Raw genomic sequence first — 22,594 nt, 5'->3', positions numbered from 1 at the left:
TCCGACCTGGGTGTGGCCCTGGCCTGCTGCATGCGGGCCAGGAGGGGTCAGGCCGGGGTCACCAGTCCTCCTGACCCCCGCCTCTCCTCACGCCCCTGCACCCACCGTGTGCAGCCGTGTCCCCTCCCTGGTACTGCAGACATGTCAGGGTCCCTCCGTTCCTGCTGAGACCTCAGCATCTCACCTGCAGCCCCGCCCGGCCTCAGAGAGTGACCTGAACTCCACGCCCAAGCCCATCCCGGTGCCTCGAGAGTCACTCAGAAGCCGCTCAGGATGCACTCACACCTCGTACGGCCCCTGGGTCCCGCCTCGCACACTGCTGGTGACGCCTCGGCCCCTGAACTCGTAAGGGCCGGCGCCTGGGGAGCTGGCCGTAGACAGGTCCTGACTTCCGGCTAGGTCAGCTCAGCGGTCAGCTCCCTGGGAAGTGGTACCGATGACCCACGGGAGCTCTGCGAGGAAGGGTGCGTGTCCATCGCGCGAGTGGCCAGACGTCCCCGAGGGCAGCCGCAGTGCCCAACAGGTGACAGGGCGTCAGATCTTGATACACCCGCATGGCTGCATCAGACCCAAGGCTCCCACACATTCCCTGTAGTATCCTGGGATGAGTTCCCTTTTTGTCTTCCTGGGGAAGCTTCAGGGTATCCCACTGCCTGACTCCTCTGCATTTGGGGTTTACCCACAACTTCCGGGAAGCATCCGTCAGGAGCCCCTCACTGCCCCTCCCTCGAGGAGCCCTCTTCATAGCCCGTCCTGCCACGGGGGGCTGTGCCGGGGGCTGCACTGGGGGCCGCTCGGCTTCCCGGGCTCACTTCATCCTCATCCCTCTGGACCACCTCATGCACAGCCTCCTGAGGATAGGGCGCCCAGAGCGGGGGCAGGGCCACGGCTGCCTGACCCCGGGAGGACCGTCCCAGTTACTGATTTTAGACTGGTGGACCCCTACCCCCATGGACTGTTGGGCTGGCGTTGAATTCCAACGCATCCCAACTCTGAAGGGCCAGGGCTGCTGTTTTCTGGCTTGGAGCGCTTCAGCTGAGAAGCCAGATACACTCTGATGTCTGAGCCTTTGTATGTGACCTATTTTTTCCCTCTGAGTTTTTACAATGTTGTTTTCATCTCCAGTGGCCTGAAATTTCATGCTGATACGCCTCAGGATGGGTCTTTCTTCATTCATTTCTGGCCCGTGGTGAGTCCTTGCACACAGGAAACCCGGGCTTTGAGTCCTGGGAATTTCTTTAGAAAATATGTCTTTGATAATTCCTTCTTCATTGGTCTCTATTTTTGGATCTTATATTCTTTAGATCTCCTGAATCGATCTTCTAATCTGCTTTTTCTTTTCCTTTCCTACTTCCTACTTTTTAAAAAAAATTCTGTTCCTGGCTTTTTGAGATTTCCTCAATTTTATGTCCCAAACATTAGCTGGAGTTTCAACAAATTCTGTTACACGCACACATACTCATACAGGTATGTATTAAGTCTGCGAAGACATATACACACATCACGTGTGTGTGCATGTGTGTAATTTCCAGAAGCGCTTTCTTGTCTTCTTACAGCTCTTGAAATAAGTCTTCCTTCAAGGAAGCTACTGCCGTGTGACAAGCAGCACCTGACTCTGGGTGGGAGCTGGGGGTGAAAGTGACCTTGGCCAGCGAGCCTGGTGGGCTCGCCGTGCGTCTCCGCGTCTGTGCCGCCTCCTCTCTGCTGCCTCTGCTGTTCTGTCCCCTCCAAGCTCCTAACCCCTTTCCTTAGGTTTGTGTTTGTTTGTCATCTCTCCTCCCACCAGACGAGGATCCTGATGCTAGAAGCCTGGCGGGGGGATGGGGGGCTTCACAGAGGGGCCTCAGACCCCAGCTCACAGCGCCCAGGTTCTGCATCAGGCTTGGTTGGTAGGCTAGCGGGATACCCCCCCAGAGATTCTTGTCCACCCGAAACCTCAGACTATGACCTTCTTCGGAATTGGGTCTTTGAAGATGCAATTAGTTAAGGACCTTGAGATGAAATCATCCCTCATGTAGGGCGGGCCCTAAATGAGATGCTGGCATCTCCGTAAGAGGAAAGAGGGAAGTTCAGATGCCCAGGGAGGAAGCCGGAGGCCGAGCCTGGCGGGACGCGGCCACAGCCCAGGAGCCCCCAGGACGGCAGGCAAACCCCAGAGGCTGGAAGAGGCAGGAAGGACCCTCCCCGAGGATGCAGAGGGAGCGCGGCCGCACTGACCCCTTGATCTTGGACCTCTGGCCTCCACACTGCGAGGGGGTGATTTTTGTTGCTGGAAGTCACCCAGCGTGTGGTCACTTGCTACAGCAGCCGTGGGAAGCTCAGAGCCTAAGTTTCTCGGTAAAGAACCCCCCGTGTCCTGACTGCACCCTCTGGGAGTGGGTGGGACTCACATCTCGGGACTTGGGTTTCTCTCCATCTCCGGGTTTTCAGGAAGCTCCCCCACACTTGGCGTTGGCCTTATGGGGTCCAGAGTTGCGCAGGTGTGATTCCTCCCCGGCGTGAGCCTCTGGGGGCTCCAGGCTCCTGCAGGGCACACAGGGGGCCCCAGCCACGATCTGGGTAGGGAGGACCTGGGAGCCCTCCTGCGGCCTTTCCACCGGCCCCCTGTGCCAGCTCTGCCTCCACTCCACACGCAGGGGGCCTGCGCCCCGACTCCTGAGTCCTGGGGTCTGAGCGTGACCTTGCCGCTCCCCTGGGGTTCAGCTCCCTGTGACCTGCCAAGTGCAGCTGCCTCTCCCGTTTGGCTTTGCTGTTGCCTCCTCTTCCGTTCACTCCCCGCACGTCCCCGCCACGTCCAGGGGTTTCCAGGGGCCAGAAGTGGGAAGCGTGTATTCTGTTCGTTACACCTGGGAGCCTGGCACAAGCACCTGCGAAGTGCCCCCTGACTGCCCTTCGAGAACCTGAGCCCCAGCGTGAGGGGTCCAGTGCTCGGGGCCCCCGAGTCTCCTCCTTCTGCGTGTCCAGCCCTGGGTGGGTACCTGGCACAAGGACCCTGGCTGAAGCATGGGCGACGTGCTGGGCGAACTCCTTGGACAGAAGGCCCCGGCCAGTCTTTCTCAGGAATCTCGGTGGGAGAGGCTCACACCGGACACACGCGAGGCCCTCGGGTAGTACATTTTGAATCCGGGAACGCAGAGGCCTCCAGGTCGGACCTAGGACTGCTCCCTCCTGAAGCTCCAAGCTTCCTGGGTGGGGCGGCGCTGGGTCTGCGGGGGCAGCCTGGATGAGGCCGGACAACCAGAAGAGGCACTGCACCCTCCTCACCCCCTGCCCCGTACCGGGCTGGCTCTTCAATCCTGGACCAGCCACGTGGAGGACGGATGCTCGGCATGGATGAGCGACAGCAAGAGCCGCCTGGGCCTGGATGCCACGTGGGTCAGCGTGCGCGGCGCACGCCGGCCTAAGTACCGGGCTGTCCGGCCCCAGCACGGCCAGTTCACGACACGATGAGCGAGGCAGGGGTGAGAGCCGCAGGCCTCCAGGCTTCGGGCAGAGCTGGGCACGCCTCCGTCCCTCCGGGGCCTAAGGGAGCCCCCCGGGTGCCCGTCCACACCTCCCTGCTGCGCACTCCCAGGTCCAGGACACCTGGGCCTGGGCAGAATTTGGACTTCCAGGGGCAAAGGTGATCAGAGGCAGCTCCTGGGAAAGCGCTTTTGTTGTCATGAATTTCCATGACATCCGAGGTCCTGGAGTAGATTGTACAGACACCCCCCAGAATACCCCTCGCCCCCCACAGTGGTGTGTCCATGTGGCACAGAATTAAAACGTGGGACTTAACTGTTCATTTGAGAGACAGATTCAACCAGCTGGTCTGTCTGGTCTAGGAGGTGTGCATTATAGCAGCCACTGTGGAGCATCTTTAACACAGAAGCACCGCACGTGGCAGACGGAGCATGTACTCGCCTGTCCCGAGTGCCGCTAAAGCCCGGGCGCCGCCCCAGCTGCTCACGTCTGGACAGAAGCCGAGGGTGGGCAGGACGGCGCTCCACTGGTGGGGGCCTCACGCCTACCTGGGGCCTGGCCTTTTCCTTCCCCTTCTGCCTGCCCAGTCAGCCCTGCTCTAAGGGGCCGCGAGGGGGCTAAGGAGGGGATGCTGGTTGCGACCTTGGGGAGGGCCCGTGAGGTCCACCTGCTCAACATGCACGGTGCAGACCAACGTCACAGGCAGCCCTTGGAACAGGGATCGCGGGAGCCACAGATGCCAGGTCCCCCCCCAGCCCCGAGTACCTCCGGGATGCCGGGTGCCCAGCTCTTCACTGTGACCTGTCCTGGTACCCGCGTGACCTCACCTTGTGACCCTGTGTGCGCCTCACGAGGTGGCTTTCACCCTCAAGACACGGATGCGCCCGAATGTTTTTATTCTGTTTCTTCCTCCTTCTTTGAAATGCTGATCGTGAGCCACTAAATTAATTTCACGACCCACTAATGGAGTGACGACCTGCACTTTGAAAAGAGGTGATCTAGGAAATGCAAACGTCAGCATGAGCCTGGGGTCTGGGTCTTGCTAATCAGTTAATCAATTTATCACATGGATGTACGGGAGCCCCGAATGAGGGAACGGGGCTGGCGGGACCACAAGGCCTGCGCCTGCCCTCAGGCAGCTCATGGTTTGCTGGGGACACAGAGAAGGGAGCAGCCGCGGCCCACGCAGAGAAGGGGGTGGGGCGTGACCAGGCAGGGGTGGGGTGACAGCCACTTCCGGACGTGGCCCCGGCTGCAGGGGCGCTGGGCTGAGACCCTGGCATCTGGGATGAATTAGCAGTCACGTGGCCAAGCAATCCTGAGGTGTCTTACAGCCCCCTCATGGAAAACCAATTTATGCCAAAATGTGAAAGCCCACAGTGCCAATCTGCCATCTGTAAGAGGCCCTAGATGCAATCGTGGAAGGGGATTACGTGCTCCAATTATAAGGTGTTTGGGTTAAAAGTAAGCTTTTAAGAAAGCTTTGAAAATAGGTCTCCACAGGCCAGGGTCACCTCTGCAGACACTTGGGACGATGACAGAGCTCGCTGGTCCCCTAGGGTCATCTCAGCAGGATCTGCCAACCCAAGCACCCGGGGCCCACTTCCCCGGTGGGGATGTGACCCTGCGGGCCAGCACACAGGCAGGAGGAGGTCACTGTCACTGAACACGTCCAGCCGCTCGGCCGTGTCTCCAAGTGTGAGCGTCTCCCGCCAGGGGAGTGAAGGGGCCCTGAGCGGGTGCACCCCTCCCTGACCTGCCCCAGGTGTGGCGGGGCCTTCCTGCCTGGACCGTGGGCTTCTCCTGACGCAACTGTTCCAGCACCAGGCGCTCTCCAGGGCGGGCTGATCTCAGGATGCGCGGATCAGAGACTGTCTTCTCACCCGGAAGACGCGTGGGCCTTCTGCAGCGCCAAGGCCGCGTCTGAGTTGGGCAGACCCGGCAGATTCAAGCCCCACCTCCACGGCCCACTGACCCCCGGCCGTGGCCTCCCTCAGCCACCCCAGCTGCAGTTTTCACGGCTGGAAACCCAAGGTGATGGTTCTGAGCTTCGAGACCTGTGAGCCCGAAGGGAACGACTGTCTGCACCTTCTAACCAAGGTCTTAGAGCAACTTAAGGACCTGAGGCTGTGCTTGCAGGGAGAGGGCGCTAGGGCTGCCGAAGGTGCGCCCTTTGCACGCAGAGGCCCCCCAGAACCTCCGAGGGGCGGGGGCGCAGGGCGCCGGGAAGGGCTCGGGGGCTTGACGGGAGGAGACGCCCCGATTCACCGTGAGGAGACTGAGGGGTGCTGCCTGGGCCCCGCGGCCTGGAGGGCAGGCCTGACCCCGCAGCCATGCACAGCCAGGCCCGCCACGGAGGGCGGGTGGCCCGGAGCCCCCTCCAAGCCTCACCTCCTGTGGGTGTTCATTCAAAAGACCCCCGACACAGCGCCTCCCGCACCAGGGCTGGAGCAGGCGCCCTGGGAATCCACACGCTGACCCCGGGCCCCACGGATCTGGGGACGGTGGCCCCGGGGGTCCAGGGGTCTGCTTGTCCCCCAGTCTCCACCTTTCGGGAAACCTGGAAAGGTCAGCTGCTTCCTAGATGGTCGGGGAGGCAGCGGCCCCACCTCAGAGGCCCTTCCGCTCCCGGAGCAGGGAGGCAGGTGGCAGGTAATGAGCTGGCACACCTGCACACCTGCCAGGTGTGAGGACAGGTCCCTCGATTCCGTGCTGCACGTGGGTGAACAAGCATGGCCGACGCTCAGACAAGCGCACAGCTGCGGCTTCAGCGACCGGAGACCTGGGGGCGCACGCTGCAGCCCAGCCCAGCGCTCCTCGTGGGCAGCCCCGCTCGGGACGGGCCCCCAGGCCTGCGAGGGGAGGCTGCAGCCACGGCCCCCCTGCCTGAACTCCCGCCAACACAAGAGGCCTCCGAGACATCTGATGGGCTGCCTGGGTGCAGCCGGGGGCCCGTGTCTCCGCTTGACAGCCCCGTCCCCAGAATGTGCCCCCAGAGGCCTGGCTTGTCCCCACCCGACCTCCCTGCCGGCGATGGGACCGGGGGGGGGTATCCGTGTCTCATCTCGGAGCAGCTACACCTAATTGGCCTCTTAAGGACGTTGCTGAAACAGCCCATCTGACTTCTGCAGCGGAGGCTGCAAGGGCAGGAAGGGGTGGGTTTTCCTCTAGACTAATTCCTGAGGGGCCGTGGCCCCCGCCTCTCTGCCGTGGATGCCAAGGGAGAATTTCCAGATCCTTCCACGAGACCCCAGACCTCCCTGACATAACGTCCCCCAGCATCGAGGCGGGAATTTTGGCCAGGAGCCATAGTCCACCCCAGTCCTCAGCTGTCTACGTCAGCCTCACGAGGAAGAGCCCGGATGAGGGGTGACAATTGGCTGGTCGAGTCCAACACCGTGCGGGCCCAGCCTACGGAGCACCAGAGCCGCCCCCTGGCCCCGGCCGGGCAGCCCCGCTCCCCTGGCCCACACCATCCCAGCCTGCGCTTAATGAGTTTTCCTTTGGGAAAGGAATCTCAGAGAAAACAGCCCCAGAGCCACTTTGCCACCCTCTGCCTCCCAGCCTGCTGGAGACCAGCCTGGGGAGCCCAGAGTCCACAACTGTCCCTCTTGGTGGGATCCAGGAGGGACAGAGGCACCCTCAGGGGCTCTCGGGGTCTCTGCTCCAAACAGCCACCATGCCTGTCTGGGGGGGGAGGGGATGGCCTGGATGAGGCCCACGGCCCCTCCCCAATCCTTTTTCTTTAAAGGCCCTTCGTTTTGAAGCCCTTCTGTGGGTTCTAACCTTCCCTCCAGCCTGGAGCTGGGAGTACATCGCCCAGAAACAGGACAACTTCACCAGCAATCTCGTGTGGGCTGATCGGCCTGGAGGGGGTTCTGTCCAGCCTCTCGGGCCGCTGGGCACTCAGTGACCGTGTGATGGGTCTGAGCAGCCCGGGGACAGACTGACCCGGCCGCAGAGCAGGGAGGTTCTGGAGGAGGAGGGGCTGGCGGCCTGTCTGTCTGTCCTGTCATCGCCGGTGTGGGGTGTACCCCCGCCCCAGTGTGCTCTGGTGCCTAAGGCTCCCGCACCCCCAGTACAGCCAGGGGGCCGCGTACGTACCGTGGTGGTCTTTATCCGCCCGCCGGGCTGCGTGCACGTCCAGCCTGACCGGTTGATCAACAAGTCACAGCCTTCCCCCTCCAGACAAGGGAGCATGTCACACCACTGCTTTGTTCGGATAATTCGTGCTGCGGAGAGAAGAGAGAGCTGTGAGCGCTGGCCTGGGGCATGAGCGGTTCCTACATAGCCCACTTCCCGGCACCGGAATTCAGGGATGGGACGGTCCAGTGGGCAGCGCCTGGTGTCAATCAGGGTGGCCTGGCCAGACTGCTGCCCCATCCCTGGCCTCACAGTCAATCGCTCACTGCCCATCACCAGCTCTGCCATTGGCCACTCAGTAAGTAGTGACTGAGGGCGTGGGGGACAGTTTCAAGGACCTCCCTTCCCGGAGGCAACAATGTACTTCTCTCCTTTGTCTGGAATCCACGTGAGAGCCAGGAAAGACAGCGGCGGGCGGGGGGCGGTGGGGGAGGTCTCCCAATCAGGACCCCCCTCAGATGCAGTGGGGACTGCCCGTCTGCGGGCCGGAATCCTGGGGCCTGGGTGGGTGCTGGGAGGGAGGCGGGCAGGGGGACGGTGGGGACTCCTGGCAGATCGTACGGAGGCCACGGCCCTCCCGGGGCCTCATCCACAAAGGGGACCCCCCTCCCCGAGGACGTCCCAGGGCTGGTGACATCAGGACTCAAGTCCTTGTCATTGTCAGGTGGGGTGGGGAAGGTAGACCCCGTGGCCGCTAAGCACTGATGACTCCAAACCCACGCTTCCAGGCAGAAGGGGGCTGCGTCTCTCTCTTCCTGGGAAACCCACCACCTTTCTGTGGCAGTGGTGGGAGGGCCTGGGAACCCATCAGTGACGGAGGCCGTGGAAGGAGGGACTTTGTGATGGAGAGAACACCGACTGTATGCATGGAACTGTTCAAGGAACCTGGGAACTACGGGTCGTTTTGAATTAGGACAGAGTGATGTGCGTCCTTTTCAAGGCAGGTTCGACTGCTTTGGTGGCTGCAGCGGCCCCCATGGCCCCACCCTGCTCTTCCTACATCTTGAAATTCTTAATAACTTCTCAAGGATCCCAGCATTTCCACTTTGCAGGGGGGCCGCCCATCACGCCACCAGCCCTGCAGGCAGTTGACTGTCCCTACAAAGGTGATAGGGGACCTGGGAGGGGCCTCACCCCATGGGGGCCTGGGCCTTGGGGCCCCTGCAGGGGAGGGTGACTCGGTGAGTCTTAACAAAGGGTGAACTGGGAGGTGGTCTGGAAAACAGACAAGGATGGCATCCCAGGTGACCTCTTGATGCCAATTCTGACAAGCAAGCAGGAGCTGCCTGAGCACAGCGGGGAGTGTCCTGGGATCGATTGGTGGTGCCTGCCAAGGGCACAGCAGAGGGCCCTGTGGGTAGTGTGTTGCTCACCTGGACCCACACCAAGCATCCCGCTACCCACAGCCAGCTGGTCATCCTGAGACCGGCTCCTTTCTAGGCTGAGCTACGGACGGAACTGTGACCCCCACCCCCTGCGGTTGTAGGATGAAGTCCTGACCCCAGAGTGGCTGGACTTGGAAACAGGGCCTTTACAGAAGTACCTGAGGTTAAATGAGGTCATAAGGGTGGGGCCTCACCCCACAGCATTGGTGCCCTTATAGGAACTGACCTCAGAGACCTCAGCCTCTCCCACGTGGGACACAGCGCAGGCGGCCATCTGTGGGCCAGGAGGGGGTCCCCACCAGGGGCGCGTCAGCCGCACCTGCGTCGCACCCGCCTCGCCTCTGGACTTCGAGAAAATGAATTTCTGCTGTTCAAGCCCTACAGCCTATGGTGCTTTGTGACCGCAGCCTGAGCTAAGACGGCCCGGGAGACCTCACAGCATGGAAATGCCCCACATCCAACTGAAGTCAGAGTGGAAAAACACTCCAGCTGAGTGTCAGCGTGGTTCCCACGGAAGAGGAGACGCGGCTCTGCTCTCACGGCAGGCGTGGGGGACGGGCCGTCTCGCCGCCCAGAAACGTCTCTAGGCCACGGCAGGCCCGGCTCCAGCCGCACCTGTGCTCCACGCGGCCCTCCCAGGACCCGCGGGCCACAGGCGGCTGCATCCCTGGCACATCCCCTCGGGCCTCTTCCTCATTCGCTCATTGTCCCCGCAGCAGCCCCCGCAGCAGCCCCGCCGTCCCTGGTGCACCACTTTGGTGACAGTAAATGACAACACAAAAAGCTCGTTGCACACCGACAAATGCAAACTGTAAACCCATGAGGAAGCAACAGGATTGAAATACAGAACCCGCCAATTCCCGGAAACCCTATGTGCATGGCTTAGAGACGGTCATAACGAACTAAAGAAAGAAGGGAGGGTTTCTCTGGGATCAACCAGGACAGACGGCATGGGAGGGGGCTCAAGAGTGGCTAAAAAAGAATCTGGATCTGTGCTCCTGTCTGTCTCCTGGGCCGCACCCAGGGAAATGCTGTCAGCGTACTGTGCCTGTCACCACGGAGGCGGGGCACCCAGACCCCAGCTGTGCCCAGGGAGCAGAGCCAAGAGCAGGAACGGGGCCTTCTCAGGTGACAGACCTGCCCTCCGCTGCAAGAGGGAAATGCAGCTCTGGAGGCAGGGAGGCCGAGGCGAGGCCCCACACAGAGAGACTGGAGCCACCCAGAAGGCCGCTGGCCCAGACCAGCGGGGCAGGGCAGCATGGGCAACGTCAGAGGCCTGGTTCTGATACCCACGCCTCCCTGGCTAGTCTGCAGGACCAGACAATAGAGGAGGGTTGGGTTCAATCCTGCACTACTGTGCCAGCAGGGGACCTCGAGCCAGCAGTGCTTCCTGTGGGCTCCGTCCTCCCCGGGAAGCTTGGTGACCAAGGGGACAGAGGAGAAGCTGCAGGTGGAGTACCTGGCCCAGGGCTCGGCCAGTCCATGTGTAAAACACACATCCTTCATGGTCAGGTGAGGACAGAAGCCACTCTTGGCCGCTGACCGTGGGGCTGGAGACGGTAGACGGACACTGGCAGAGACCGAGCCAGCCTCCAAGCATCCAAGGGGCTGGGGCGCCCGCTGGTCCCCTGAGGCTCCTCCCCCCAGGCCGCAGCTCAGCTCGGCTCCGGGCCCTCGGTCGAGGACACGGGCCCCGTGCCCCTTCCCCAAAGCACACGGGGTGTCACCAAGCCTTCATCCCCTCTGCTCTGTCCCACACGCAGTTCTAAGAGGCGGGGCGATGGCGGTGGGGGAACATGCAGCGCCCATTCTCCTGGGGGGAGCCCCACAAACATAATGGGACAACATTTGAGGGTCAATCAGGAAGGCAGAGGTCACACAAATGCCCACGTGCAGGCACATGCACACACGTAAACACCCACAAAGGCATGCACACCACACCTACACGTGTGGAACAGCACACACGTGCACACCACGGACACACACACAGATATGCGCACTCGTTCACAGGCACACTCACTGCCATACTTGTGGGACCACTTCACGGGCTGGCCTGGCACACAGCAGGCACGCGGGCGTGTCTGCAAAACAAATGGGCATACCTGCTGCCTGGCCACCGTCCTGTCCCCACCTGGCGCGGTGGCCTGGGCGGGCGGGTGCCGGCCCTGCGGAGGGCACTGGCCAGCCAGGCTGATCACACAGCGCCTTTTGTTGGCCGCGGGAGCTCGGCTCACCCAGCCCTGGCCCACTTCCTGCTGGGGGCGGACGGAGGCGCAGGGCTGGGCCACCACGTCCCAGGGACAAAGGGGCCTTTCGTGCCCACACGTCACCACCTCCTCTCCTCTGGCCCCAGCGTCGTGGCAGCTCCCAGCAGGGGAGGGCATCGCCCAGGGCTGGGGGTGCTGAGGGAGCGGTCCAGCCTGCATCTGTGTCACAACCACGGGGCCCTCGGCCCGTGCAGGCCAGGGGCGTGGATCTCCCGATGGCCGCGTGCCTGGTGCCTGTCCCGGGCCTCGGGGCCCAGCGTGGACCAGCTCTGCGAGCTCGAGCCTTTGAGAGGAAGCGGAAGCCCCGGGACCCGGCCCGGCCCACACGCCTCTCCCTCCACCTCGCATGTACACACGCCCACGTGCACACACATCCACCATGTGTATGTGTGGACGTCGGCCTGCAGGGTCACCCGTCTCTCCAGCGGCCAGTGCTGGGGCCTGGGGATGCAGAGGCTGGGTCCCTTCTCTCCGAATCCCCCTCTGCGAGGACACCCGGGTGACTCCAGGCCCGGAGAGGCTCATTCCCAGCTGCCGCCTCCCCAGAAGGAAGCCGCCCCTGCAGCCTAGTTGCTCGTGAAGGACAGAACAGAAGGCCTCTCGGGACACAGAGAGCGCCGGGCCAACCTCTCAGGCAGGGAGGGGCCTGGCGTCTGGGAGGGGAGCAAGGCAGGGCCCAGGGCGTCCAGGGGGCTGAGAAGCTGGGGGCCCGGATGGGGTGCAGGTCCTGGACACGACCGGACTGGTTCAGGTGGGTCTGGGTCAATCGGCTGAAGGGCCAATTTGCGAAAACCGTGGGGCAAACTGTGCCTGGAGTCGAAGACACATCCTGGCAGCTGCAGGGTGACAAGGGCCACAGAAGGGGCTGCGGGGACACAGCCAAGAGGAGACGGAGTGATGCATTCAAGGGACAGGACGGCTTTTCCCAAGCCCTGGGCACTGCAGCCCACGAAGAACCCGAGGGAGGACCCTCAGGACAGGTGCGCTCCCCAGGGGTCCTAACGGGGACACAGCTCATCTGCCTTGGGGCCCTGCCTGGGGGACCAGCTCCTTCCTCCTTAAGAGACAGAAGGAGCCCAGCCCCTGTGGTCCCTGCTCTGAAGATCTGCCACCTGGGATCAGAGGGATTCGGGGCTAAATTCACTCAGATCTGACAGCCAGCGGAGAGAGGGGCCCTTGGTTGAGTTCATTTACGCCCCAAAAAGCCAATGGTGCTTTACATATGCAATTTCTCAGGAACCTGCAAAACATTCAGAGTTGGTCTCAAACAGCAGAGACCAGCAGCATCTTTCTTCGGAAGGCCCATGAGACAAAGCTTTTTTTCTTATCTGCTCACATTTCCTGAGCCCTTGCCCTCACCAGGCCCCGTGAGGGCCTCTGGCTGGCTTAGCCCTGGAGCTGCAGGGTCCACCCTCCAGGGCCAATGCTCTGGAATTTTCCATCTTGGGAAAAAGATGACCCACGTGAGGCAGGAAAAACGCAGGAAGGGCCAGGACTGAAGGCAGAAGCTGGCGGGCTTCAGAGTCCAGACTCGCCCTGTTCACAGGGGACACAGCGCTGTGGCTTCTCCCCAGTGCTCTCCTCGACCGGGCTAAGCGCCCCTATTTGATTCCTTTCAACCTTCCTGATCAGCATCCCGAGGAGATACAGAGGGTCTGAGTGGACCCCAGTTCAATCAGCTCACCAGCCACGGGAGCCTCCTAAGGCCAAGAGCCTGTGTGCCCAGCTGTTGATCCCGTGTGTGTGTGTGTGTATATGTGTGCGTGTGTGCACGTGCACGCACAAGTATTTGTGTGTGGGTGTGTGTGTCCCTGTGTGACATCTGAAAGTCTATTCTAGTGACTGAGCTGCACGTATGTGGGAACGCTGCCGCCAGCAACACCCTTCTCCCCACCGTGATGCATGTGATGCTGGGACCCCCCCCTCTTTGTTTACCAGCACAAACAAGCTCCAAAGATGTGGAAGCTCAGAAACGCACCCCAACGAGATGCCTTCGCCCACCCCCAAACCTAGGGATTGGACAACCAGGACGACCGTGAAGCCATCCGGGGTCTGGTGGACAGCACGCCTTCTCAGACAGCAACTGCAGCGACCAGCGCGCTGCTCGCTTGGGTCTGGACAGATGCACGGGGATCGCGGAGGCCATACTGCTCCGCTCAACGCCCGCACCCTTTGCTGCTCGTCAACTGCATGGTTCCCTTCGGAATAAACTGTTTCTTCATTTCCATTAACACGTGAATCTGCTTACTTTACTCAACAGCTTGGAAAAATGAATCATCCAGAACAAAACCAGTGGGATTCCAGAAATCTCTGGCCACATTCTCAGATACGGTCATAAATGGACCTTGTCCGTCTGAGACGGGGAGGCCGCTGTCTCCGGCAGCATCTAACCCAGAAGTATCTGTCCCCAAAGTCCCCCGGATCTTGCTGGTGACAGAGAGGTGAGGCCACATCCACACCCATGAGGAAAAGGGCGGCTGACATTTAATATAAGCATATAGATATTAATTACACACACACACACGGGAGTCAAATATATCTGGGATGTATCAAGGGTTCTGGAAGAATCTACCGCATGAAGAGCTGACACAGGCCCTGAGGATGTAATCCAGAGGCTACTGCTGCAGGGAACGTTTCGAGGACCCCAGGAGGGCCCTGGGCTCCCATCTCTGTGCTCCTCAGGATGGCATGTTGAGGCCCCTCCTGGGAGCAGTTACCAGCAGGGGCAGGAAGGCCCGTGGGGCTGGGAGGTCAGAGGGCACCCTGGGTAGCCCCCGAGCTACCCTTAGAGGACCTTCCTGGCAATAGCCTCTCTCAGGCCGTCCCTCCCTGGCACCCTGGCCCCGGGGGCGGGAGGAATCAGAGGAGTAGCGCTCTGGAGGAGGGCACAGCGATGGTGGAAGGACAGGTGAGCCCACGGGAGGCCCCGCCCGGCCTGGGGAGGGCCGGCAGCTGTGTGGAAATGACCTGGCACACGTGGGCCTCCCTGGCGGGCTCTGGTCTCCCCCTGACCCCACCAGGGGATCGGTGGCCTTGGGCTTGGGAAAACGCAAACAACCAGAGCACCTGCTGGGACACCCCCCCGATTCCGGGAGAAATCCATTTTGCCCTTACACACCCAGGGCAGCTTCTGCATTTTACAAACTCCCATTTGAAACGTCAATGCCCAAACACAGCAGGTGAGCACACCGGGCGGGACGGAGCAGGCCAGGTGGCTCCTGGGGGCTCTGAAGCAAGCTGCCGGGCCGGGCCAGGTGGCTCCTGGGGGCTCTGAAGCAAGCTGCCGGGCCGGGCCAGGTGGCTCCTGGGGGCTCTGAAGCAAGCTGCCGGGCCGGGCCAGGTGGCTCCTGGGGGCTCTGAAGCAAGCTGCCGGGCCGGGCCAGGTGGCTCCTGGGGGCTCTGAAGCAAGCTGCCGGGCCGGGCCAGGTGGCTCCTGGGGGCTCTGAAGCAAGCTGCCGGGCCGGGCCAGGTGGCTCCTGGGGGCTCTGAAGCAAGCTGCCGGGCCGGGCCAGGTGGCTCCTGGGGGCTCTGAAGCAAGCTGCTGGGCCGGGCCAGGTGGCTCCTGGGGGCTCTGAAGCAAGCTGCTGGGCCGCGCAGGCAGCTGCTGACCGTGGGGACTGGCTTGCCGGTGCTCATGGGGAGTCACATGCTCCTTCATCGATACACTGATTATTGGTTATTACTTACGAGGAATCAATTCGCCTGATCTTCACGTCACACATGGGAACAAGGAAGCTCAGAGAGGTTAGGAGATTTCCACATTCACACAGCTGCCGGGAGGCGACGATGCGAGGGCTTGAGCCTGGTCAGCCTGACCAGGGTCCCCCATCCTCCCTGATTCCACGCGGCCGTGCGCAGGAACGGGATCCCAGAGGCAGCAAGAGGATGAGCAGGAAGGGCCCGGCCGGCAGGAGAAACCGTGACTCGACCAGGGAGGGAGAGGCGGCCAGGGGGGCGTTCGGAGCTCGACCCCTTGGGGTCCGAGTCCCAGGGTTGTTCACAGCTGGGCCCTCAGGTCAGGCGCCTGCCCTCTCTGTGCCTCAGCCTTCTCACCTGTGGAAGGGATGAAGGCCGCTGTGTCGGGGCAGGGTAGGGGGCTGATGCAAGGACACAGCTGATGTAAGAGCCAGTCTGAACGGCCGCGGCTGAGGGAACGCCCCCCGCCCCACCACTGTTCATTCTCTCAGCATCATTATGGGCTAGGACAGCGCAAGGGAAGCTGTGGCGCGACACGCGCGTGCCCCCAGCACCAGGCTCCTCTGCTGCAGGCGGGTGGCTGGCCCGGCAGTTGGTGGGGGGCAGAGGCCTTCCGCGCCAGCATCCTGAGCTCTGGAGGCCAGCAAGGGACAGCACAGCCCCACCGAGGACCAGTGCCAGGGCCACTGAGGGCACAGGGAGGTGACCCTCCCCTGGGGCAGCCCCACCCCCCGACTCTGTTAAAGGGCCCTTGCATAGCCGCCGCCTGCCCCGTCCGTCTCCATCTCCGGGTCCGCTAGGTCCTCCACGCTGCTCCACAGCTACACCCCCAGCTGCAGGAGACCTACTCAGACCCCTTCCTGTGGTCCACCACGCTGTCCCGAGACGGGCATCTCTGCTGTTTGCGCTTTCCAGCTTAGCTCTGCTATCAACACGCCTTTCCTCTTCTTTGAAGTATCTTCTCAGGACATATTTCCGGGAGAGGAATTACGGGGTCAGAGGGTCTGAGCGTCTCCACGGCCCTGGACGCATCCCGCCAGGCTGACCGCCAAGTGGATCAGACCCTGACCACGGCCAATCATGTGTCCTCGGTCATCTGTCCCCGGGTGAGCTGGCACCGAGTCCCGTCCTGCAGGCGACTCTGTGACCATCAGTAGGAGGAGGGTCAGAGGGCAGCTTTCCGACGGCCTTGGGCCTGAATAACTCTCTCCCACAGACATTTATTCTGGGCACGTTAGGCCAGCGAGCCTGTGTTCTGAGAGCTGCAGGTAGAAATGGCATTTCCCGTCCTCCCTGGAGAAGCTGCTCCGTCCCCGAGACGCCCCAGGCCGGGGTCACAGGGCTCTGGAGGAGGGGCGGTCTCGGCAGGGGTCACAGGAGACTCCAGGAGGCCTGGGTGGTGGTTTGTCCCAGCCCCTCTCTGTCCCCAGAAGCATCTGGGGGGTAGAGGATGGACGGGGTCCTGGGGCTCCCACTGTGCCGGACCCACAAGACCACCCAGCAGCATCCCAGCCCCGAGGGGCCTCCACGCTGGCTCCAGAGGCCTGGCTGCCAGCTCTGGGCTGCTCTGGCCTGGGCCCGGCTGGGTCTGCAGTCAGCAGCCCGAGGACAGGGAGCTGCTTCCCATTCTGACCCGCCTGGGCTGTGCTCCGCCTACAGCCCCCTGCCACCCCCCACAAGGCTTTCTAACATATACACAGGTATACGTCTATACACGCGTGTATTAGGAGCTTCTACGTGCTCACACATTTTGCTTGGTTCCCAATAATTAGAGTACGCCGCACGCACGTGTCTGCCCTACGTGCGATTTCAGGGTGAGCTGTGCTGACATTCATCAGTTTATAGGGTTGGCTTCATTCCCTCAACCTTCCCCCAGTGCCAGGCTGTGCCGATTCCTCTTGTAGGAACTGGGTACATAGAATCGCCTCCAATGGTCCCCAAATATGCTTCGGGTCTTTGCCATGCTGATTACAGCTGACAGCCAGGAAGGGGGGTCCGTGATGGCAGCAGGGCCTTGAATCACAGCAGCTCCCGCTACCCACCTGTGTTCTGGGGGCCCCAGACGTCCCAGCTGAGAGCGTGGTGTGGATTCTCACAGCGGCCTCGGACGGGCACAGGGCCGTGGGGAGAAGGAACACACAGCCTGAAGGAACCTGAGACCCTGAAGTCACGGTAAGGAGCTGCCCGGGTAGAGGTGAGGGAGGTAGGGAGGGGCCTCCGAGCAGAGAAGCCCCCATGCAGGGCTGGCCCTGTGCACACACCTGCTCCAGCTCCCAGCTCTGAGGCCCACTTGGTGACAGGTGGACTTCAGCCCCAGGATGGAGGGACATAGGGTCCATCGTCTGTGGACCCTGCTGGGGAGGTTTAGTGGGTTCCGTTGGAAAAGGTGTGAGGAGACGCAGGACTAACAGACACGTGGCCACTGACCCTACGTCCTTACTGGAGAGCACTGGCCCAGGTGATGGTTTAAAAGCTCCCTGCGCTGCGGCGCACGGGTAGTGCACGGAAGGGGGTCCACAAGGATGCTGGGGGGATGGACCAGGTGGTCCTGGATACACAGGTGAGCGTCGGGCCAGGAGAAGGGTGCCAGGGACAAAGAGCCCTCCCTATCCCGGCTTTCCGGAACCTTCTCTGACCCTGCCCGGCTTCTGCTCCTGGGCTGGGGTGGGTGGCTTGTCATCGCTACCACGGCCCCCGCTATTCCTGGGGTCACGGGGCCTGACACTCAGCACCGTGTGCGGGTCACGTACCTGTCCCCCCTCACTGGTTTGGTCATCCCCCCTCCCCCACCCCCACCCTCACTCAGGACGGGCAGGACGGCAAGGCCAAAATGCCAACAGGAAGAGCTGCGTCAGTACAGGGTCCCGAGGACCCCATCCCATTCCATCCTCACCAGGCCAGAGCAGGAAGGTAGGTCCCAGCCAGCAGACTAGGGACGGGCTCCGAGCGGCAGCCCCCCGCACCCCTGCACCGCCCCCGAGCCAGCCGGGGCCTGACTCTGTGGTCCAGGGGTGGCCTCTGTGCCCAGCCTGGCCGGGGAGCCCGAGGCTCGGGGACCTCTTGGGAGCAGCCCGCCTCCTCTCTGAGGGGGGACCACCCCAGGGCTCTGGCTCCGGGCTCCCTGAACTGCTCTGGTCTCCTTGGTCACTTGGGATGGACAGACGTCGGTGAGCCAGCCCAAACTGCAAAACCTCTGTGAATCACACCTTCCTCCTTCGCAGGCAAGGAAGCTGTCACTTTTCTGGAGTCTTCTCAGATGTTCTGAACACTTCGGGGCCAAGCACGGGAGGCCACCGTCCGCCCTTGGCACCGGGATTAACCCATCAGGGAACCGAGTGGGATGGGAGTGGGCACAGCTCTGCCGCTGGGACCCCTGAGCTCAAGGGGCCTGTCAACCTCTACCTCCCGGGCAAAGAGGGCCAGGGTCACTCACTCAGGCTGCACTCACCCCAAGCCATGGGGCACGCCCAGCTCAAGGATGTGGGTCTGTTCTCAGGACCAAGGGGCAGGCGGGGAGACCCACTTTCCCTGGAGAAGCCTGGGCTCCAGTGGCCCCAAGGCCATGCACGCTCCCGGGTGGGGTCTGTGATGGAGGCCAAGGCCGTGGGCCACACCAGGCTGGCACACGTCACACCCAAGACCTGACAATTCGGGAAGAAAAGGCACATTCTTCTCCTGGTCATTCATGCTGAATCCTTTAATCACTCAGAAAAGAAAAATCTGCAAAACCCAGATTACACTTTAAAATTAGACAAAATTTTCTTTCGACCACTTCTAGACAGCACAATTTAGCAAGAACAGTCGCGATAATTATTTTTTCTTTAAAAAGTTACAGTAGAATGGATTAATTTTTGAGACGGCTCTCTGATTAGTGTGACTCATTAGCTGCCTGGGACCTGTCCCCACCAGAGTTCGAGAGTGGAGAAGTGTCCCTGTACGATAAGTTAGCGTCCTGCGCCCGTGGAAAACACTCCAGATTTGGGTAATCATATTGGATTAAGAGAGAAAAACCACAGTTGTCATGAGCTACCTGTCTCGTTATTTCACTAGGATTAAGAAATGTAAGTAGAGGGGAAAAGAAAAACACTCCAATCATTTTTCTTGGGCAAATTCCCATGAATTGACAGAAGCCCCTTGAGAGGGCAGACAGGAGATGCAACCGGCTTTTCACTTTAACCTGAGGCAGGAAAGCATCTCCCTGGTCCCGGGAGGCGGCAGGGCTCCTGGGGGGCAGCAGGGGAGCGCCACGGCCTCACTGTGTGGAGACCCTGCACATCCCTCCGTAGAGAGCTGGGACACACTTTCACTTAGGGAGGCCACTTGTGGCAGCCGGGCGCCCATGGGGGTGGGGGCTGTGTTGTGGGTCAGTCTCCCAGGAAGTGATGAGGGCCATGGTCCAGGGGTGTGGTCTTGCCTGCATGGGGGAGATACTGGGCATGACAGAGGGGCACTGAGGCTGAGAACACTAGCTGCTTTCAGGGAATCCAGGCCCCCACTAGGCCTCAGACCTATCAGCTCTCACAGAAAGTTTCACTGTGAGGCCCATGAAATATTCAGAAAACCATCCTCTGTCCACTCATTTCTCCTTCTGTTCACCTGTCCATTCATCCAGTCATCCACCCCTCCATTCATCTATCCACCCATCCATCCAACTACCCATCCACCCAACTATCCATCCATCCACCCACTCATCCATCCATACATCCACCCACTCATCCATCCATACATCCACCCATCCACTCATCCATCCATCCATCCATCCATCCACCCACCCATCCATCCGCCCACTCATCCATCCATCCACTCATCGACTCATCCATCCATCCATCCACACATCCATCCATCCATCCACCCATCCAGCCATCCACCCACTCATCCATCCACCCATCCATCCATCCACCCATCCACTCATCCATCCATCCATCCATCCATCCATCCACCCATCCACTCATCCATCCATCCATCCATCCATTCATCCATCCACCCACCCATCTATCTACTCATCCATTCATCCACCCACTTATCCATCCATCCACTCATCCATCCATCCACACACTCATCCATCCATCCACTCAAACCTTTGGCGTTCAGAGCACCGTGAAACCCTGAACTTGACTTCCTTCCCCCAATGGTCAGAGATGCCTGGTAGCATCACACAGTGCCACGCGTACTGGGAAGGGCCAAGGAACGCACTGCTCAGGGACCCCTCTGTCCTCCTTCCCCCCAGAGCAAACTTCAGAAGGAGGAGGGAGGGAAGGGGTGGCATCGGTGGCTGTGCTGACCCCACCGTGCCTCCCTCTGACTCCTGAGGCATGCATGGCCAATGCGTAGTCAACACGAGGCATTCTGGGCTTCCCACCTCTCCCCTCCTCTGAGCCTCTCCTGCGTCCACGGGGAAGGTCAGCCGGCAGTGATGGAAGAAGCCAGGGACAGCCCATGGGCTCCAAGGCCTCTGCCCAGGCTCTTCCTGACTGGCCCAGAGAGGAACTGTAAAGAAGCAACCTGTGACCACCTCTCGAGAAGTAAACAGTGGGGCAGACGGGCGGAGGTGGGGGCTTGGGGTCACCATTGTAAGTGGGGAACCATCGAGTTTCCACCCACGGAACTAGAGGTGCCAGCGGCTCTTGGAGGGTGTTCTCCAGACCAACATCCCCATCCTCCAGCAGCTCTGCTCTCTCCTCCCTGACACGGGCACCTGCCAGTTGGCCCTGACGGCCTCAGAGACCCCAACCCCTTGCCCCTGCAGGAAGGGAGGTTGTGAGGCCTGTGGAAAGGTATCGATAGGGAGATGCTGGCCCAGGAGGAGGCTGGTGCCTCCCGGGGATGAAGGTGGACACATCACTCCAGTCTCCACCTCCATCATCACATGGCCTGCTCCCCAAGTGCCTCTGTCTTCACGTGGTATTTCCTCCTCCTATAAGGACCCCAGTCAATGGATCAGAGCCCACCTTGATGACCTCATCTTAACCTGATTATATCTGATTACATTTCCACCTACGGCCACATTCACAGGCACACGGATTAGAACTTCAACGTATCTCTCTGTTGAATCCAACCCACCACAAACGCCCTCCCTGGGGCACAGAAAACAGCGTACAGGTCACAGGACAGGCCACATCCCACGTTCCATGTCCCACACTCAGGATTGACTAGCACAAGGCCCCATGACCCTGGGAAGTGGACTGAATTGTAGGCAGATTGCCCAGAATCCAAGGTCACGTGAACTCAGCACGGAGCCTGGGAAATGAGGGGCACGGGTGTTTGATCAAGTACCAGGGAGAGGCTGTGTTTGGACACCACACCAGAACCTATCGTGTTTGCAAGAAGGATAAGACTGCTTCCAACCAATCAAATAGTTTTGCACGCGTGTTTTATCTTACAATCTGGGAAAGGTGTCTCTAACGGAAGCTTTTCGCCTGTGTTGTAAGATTTACGAAGCTTGATTTAAAGTAACGGGAAGGAAGTCTTTCCTGATGGTCTGTTTATTTGCTCGATGGTTTGAGCCCCTCATGTTCTGAGAGGCTCCAAAATGGGGCAAACTGGGTCTGATCCGGTTTCCTTGGTTACTGCCTTGATCTGCATCCCCAAGTCTCTCCATAACTCTGAGCTCAGGTTCGGTCCAAGCACAGGGCCCTGCCCGGCATCACTAATCTTCTTGCTGAAATCCCCAAAGGCTGGATGTTGTGCCAGGGTAACGGCAAGGACCTGCCAACCACCCGAGGGAAGCTGCTGAATCAGAAAGAAAGGGCCCTGGGGAGTGAAACGCCCACTGGAGATACAGGAAGCTAAGACCCTCAGTTCATGGGCTGGAGTCTTCTGGAAGCACTGCGGATGGCACGCTGAAATGGGCTCGGTGCCCCGCCCAGGGATCCCCAGCCCTTCCTACTGGGGAGGTGGGGCTGATGCAGTCCCGGTGCCTGGGGGTCCCCACGCCTCATGCTCGTGGGGCTGCTGCTGGATGCAGGATGCATCCGGGGGTCTCCCAGCAGTTTGGGAAAGCCACCAGCCCTCGGCTTACCTGTACCCCTCGTGCCCTGTGCTCCCTGTTCTCGGGGCTGCTTTCCTTCACTGCCGGGGGGCTGCCCGGCCCCAATCAGTGCAGGGGGCACCCTTGCCGCCTCGGGGCGCCCACGGCTTGAAGGGGAGGAAGTGCCCAGGGCCACAGGAGGGAGGTTCCAGGCTGCAGAACTGGGCTGGAAGCTAAGCCCTCTCTCTGAATCTCTCCCTTTTTCTGCTCCAAGAATCCAGCAACAGCTGGTGGCCGCCTGGGCAGCAGGATGAATGGCTCACCTGCCTGGTGTCCACGGAGCTGCAGATCGGGAGTTATTTATAGCTCCGCCTCCACTAAGAGCACGGGCTGGAGCCAGGGTCGGGGTCTGGGGAACGGAGCCTGTGGGCCTATAGCTTTCGAAATGAAGTCCCATCCACGGCCCGGCTGGACAAAGGCTCCCTCTGGGGCAAAGGCAGCACCAAACCGGCTACAGAGGCAAGGCCGGCTCGGGGCTGGGAGCTGGCCAGAGGGCTCTGTCTGGGCTTCCTGCGGCCCCCGTGACTCCTGGGGACACAGCCGTCCTCCCCACTTACAAGGGGGAGCCAAGGTCCCAGGGAGTCAGCCCAAGGCCTCGCGGGGACCGCGGAGAG

General features: G+C 61.0%; 1 protein-coding gene across 2 annotated transcripts in view; it reads right to left on the bottom strand.

Moving 5' to 3' along the window:
* The window catches only part of TAFA5 (TAFA chemokine like family member 5), a 196,104-nt gene that overhangs the window by 23,418 nt on the left and 150,092 nt on the right, over window positions 1-22,594 (bottom strand). For both annotated transcript variants that reach the window (XM_059934902.1, XM_059934901.1), the window contains exon 3: window positions 7,567-7,694. In XM_059934902.1, coding sequence (XP_059790885.1) covers window positions 7,567-7,694 — 128 coding nt within the window. The remainder of the gene's footprint in view (window positions 1-7,566; window positions 7,695-22,594) is intronic.

This window comes from Balaenoptera ricei, chromosome 10 (assembly GCF_028023285.1).
Source record: "Balaenoptera ricei isolate mBalRic1 chromosome 10, mBalRic1.hap2, whole genome shotgun sequence".
Classification (NCBI taxonomy): domain Eukaryota; kingdom Metazoa; phylum Chordata; class Mammalia; order Artiodactyla; family Balaenopteridae; genus Balaenoptera; species Balaenoptera ricei.
The sequence above is the reverse complement of the archived record's forward strand: the minus strand, read 5'-3'. Positions and strand labels throughout refer to the sequence as shown.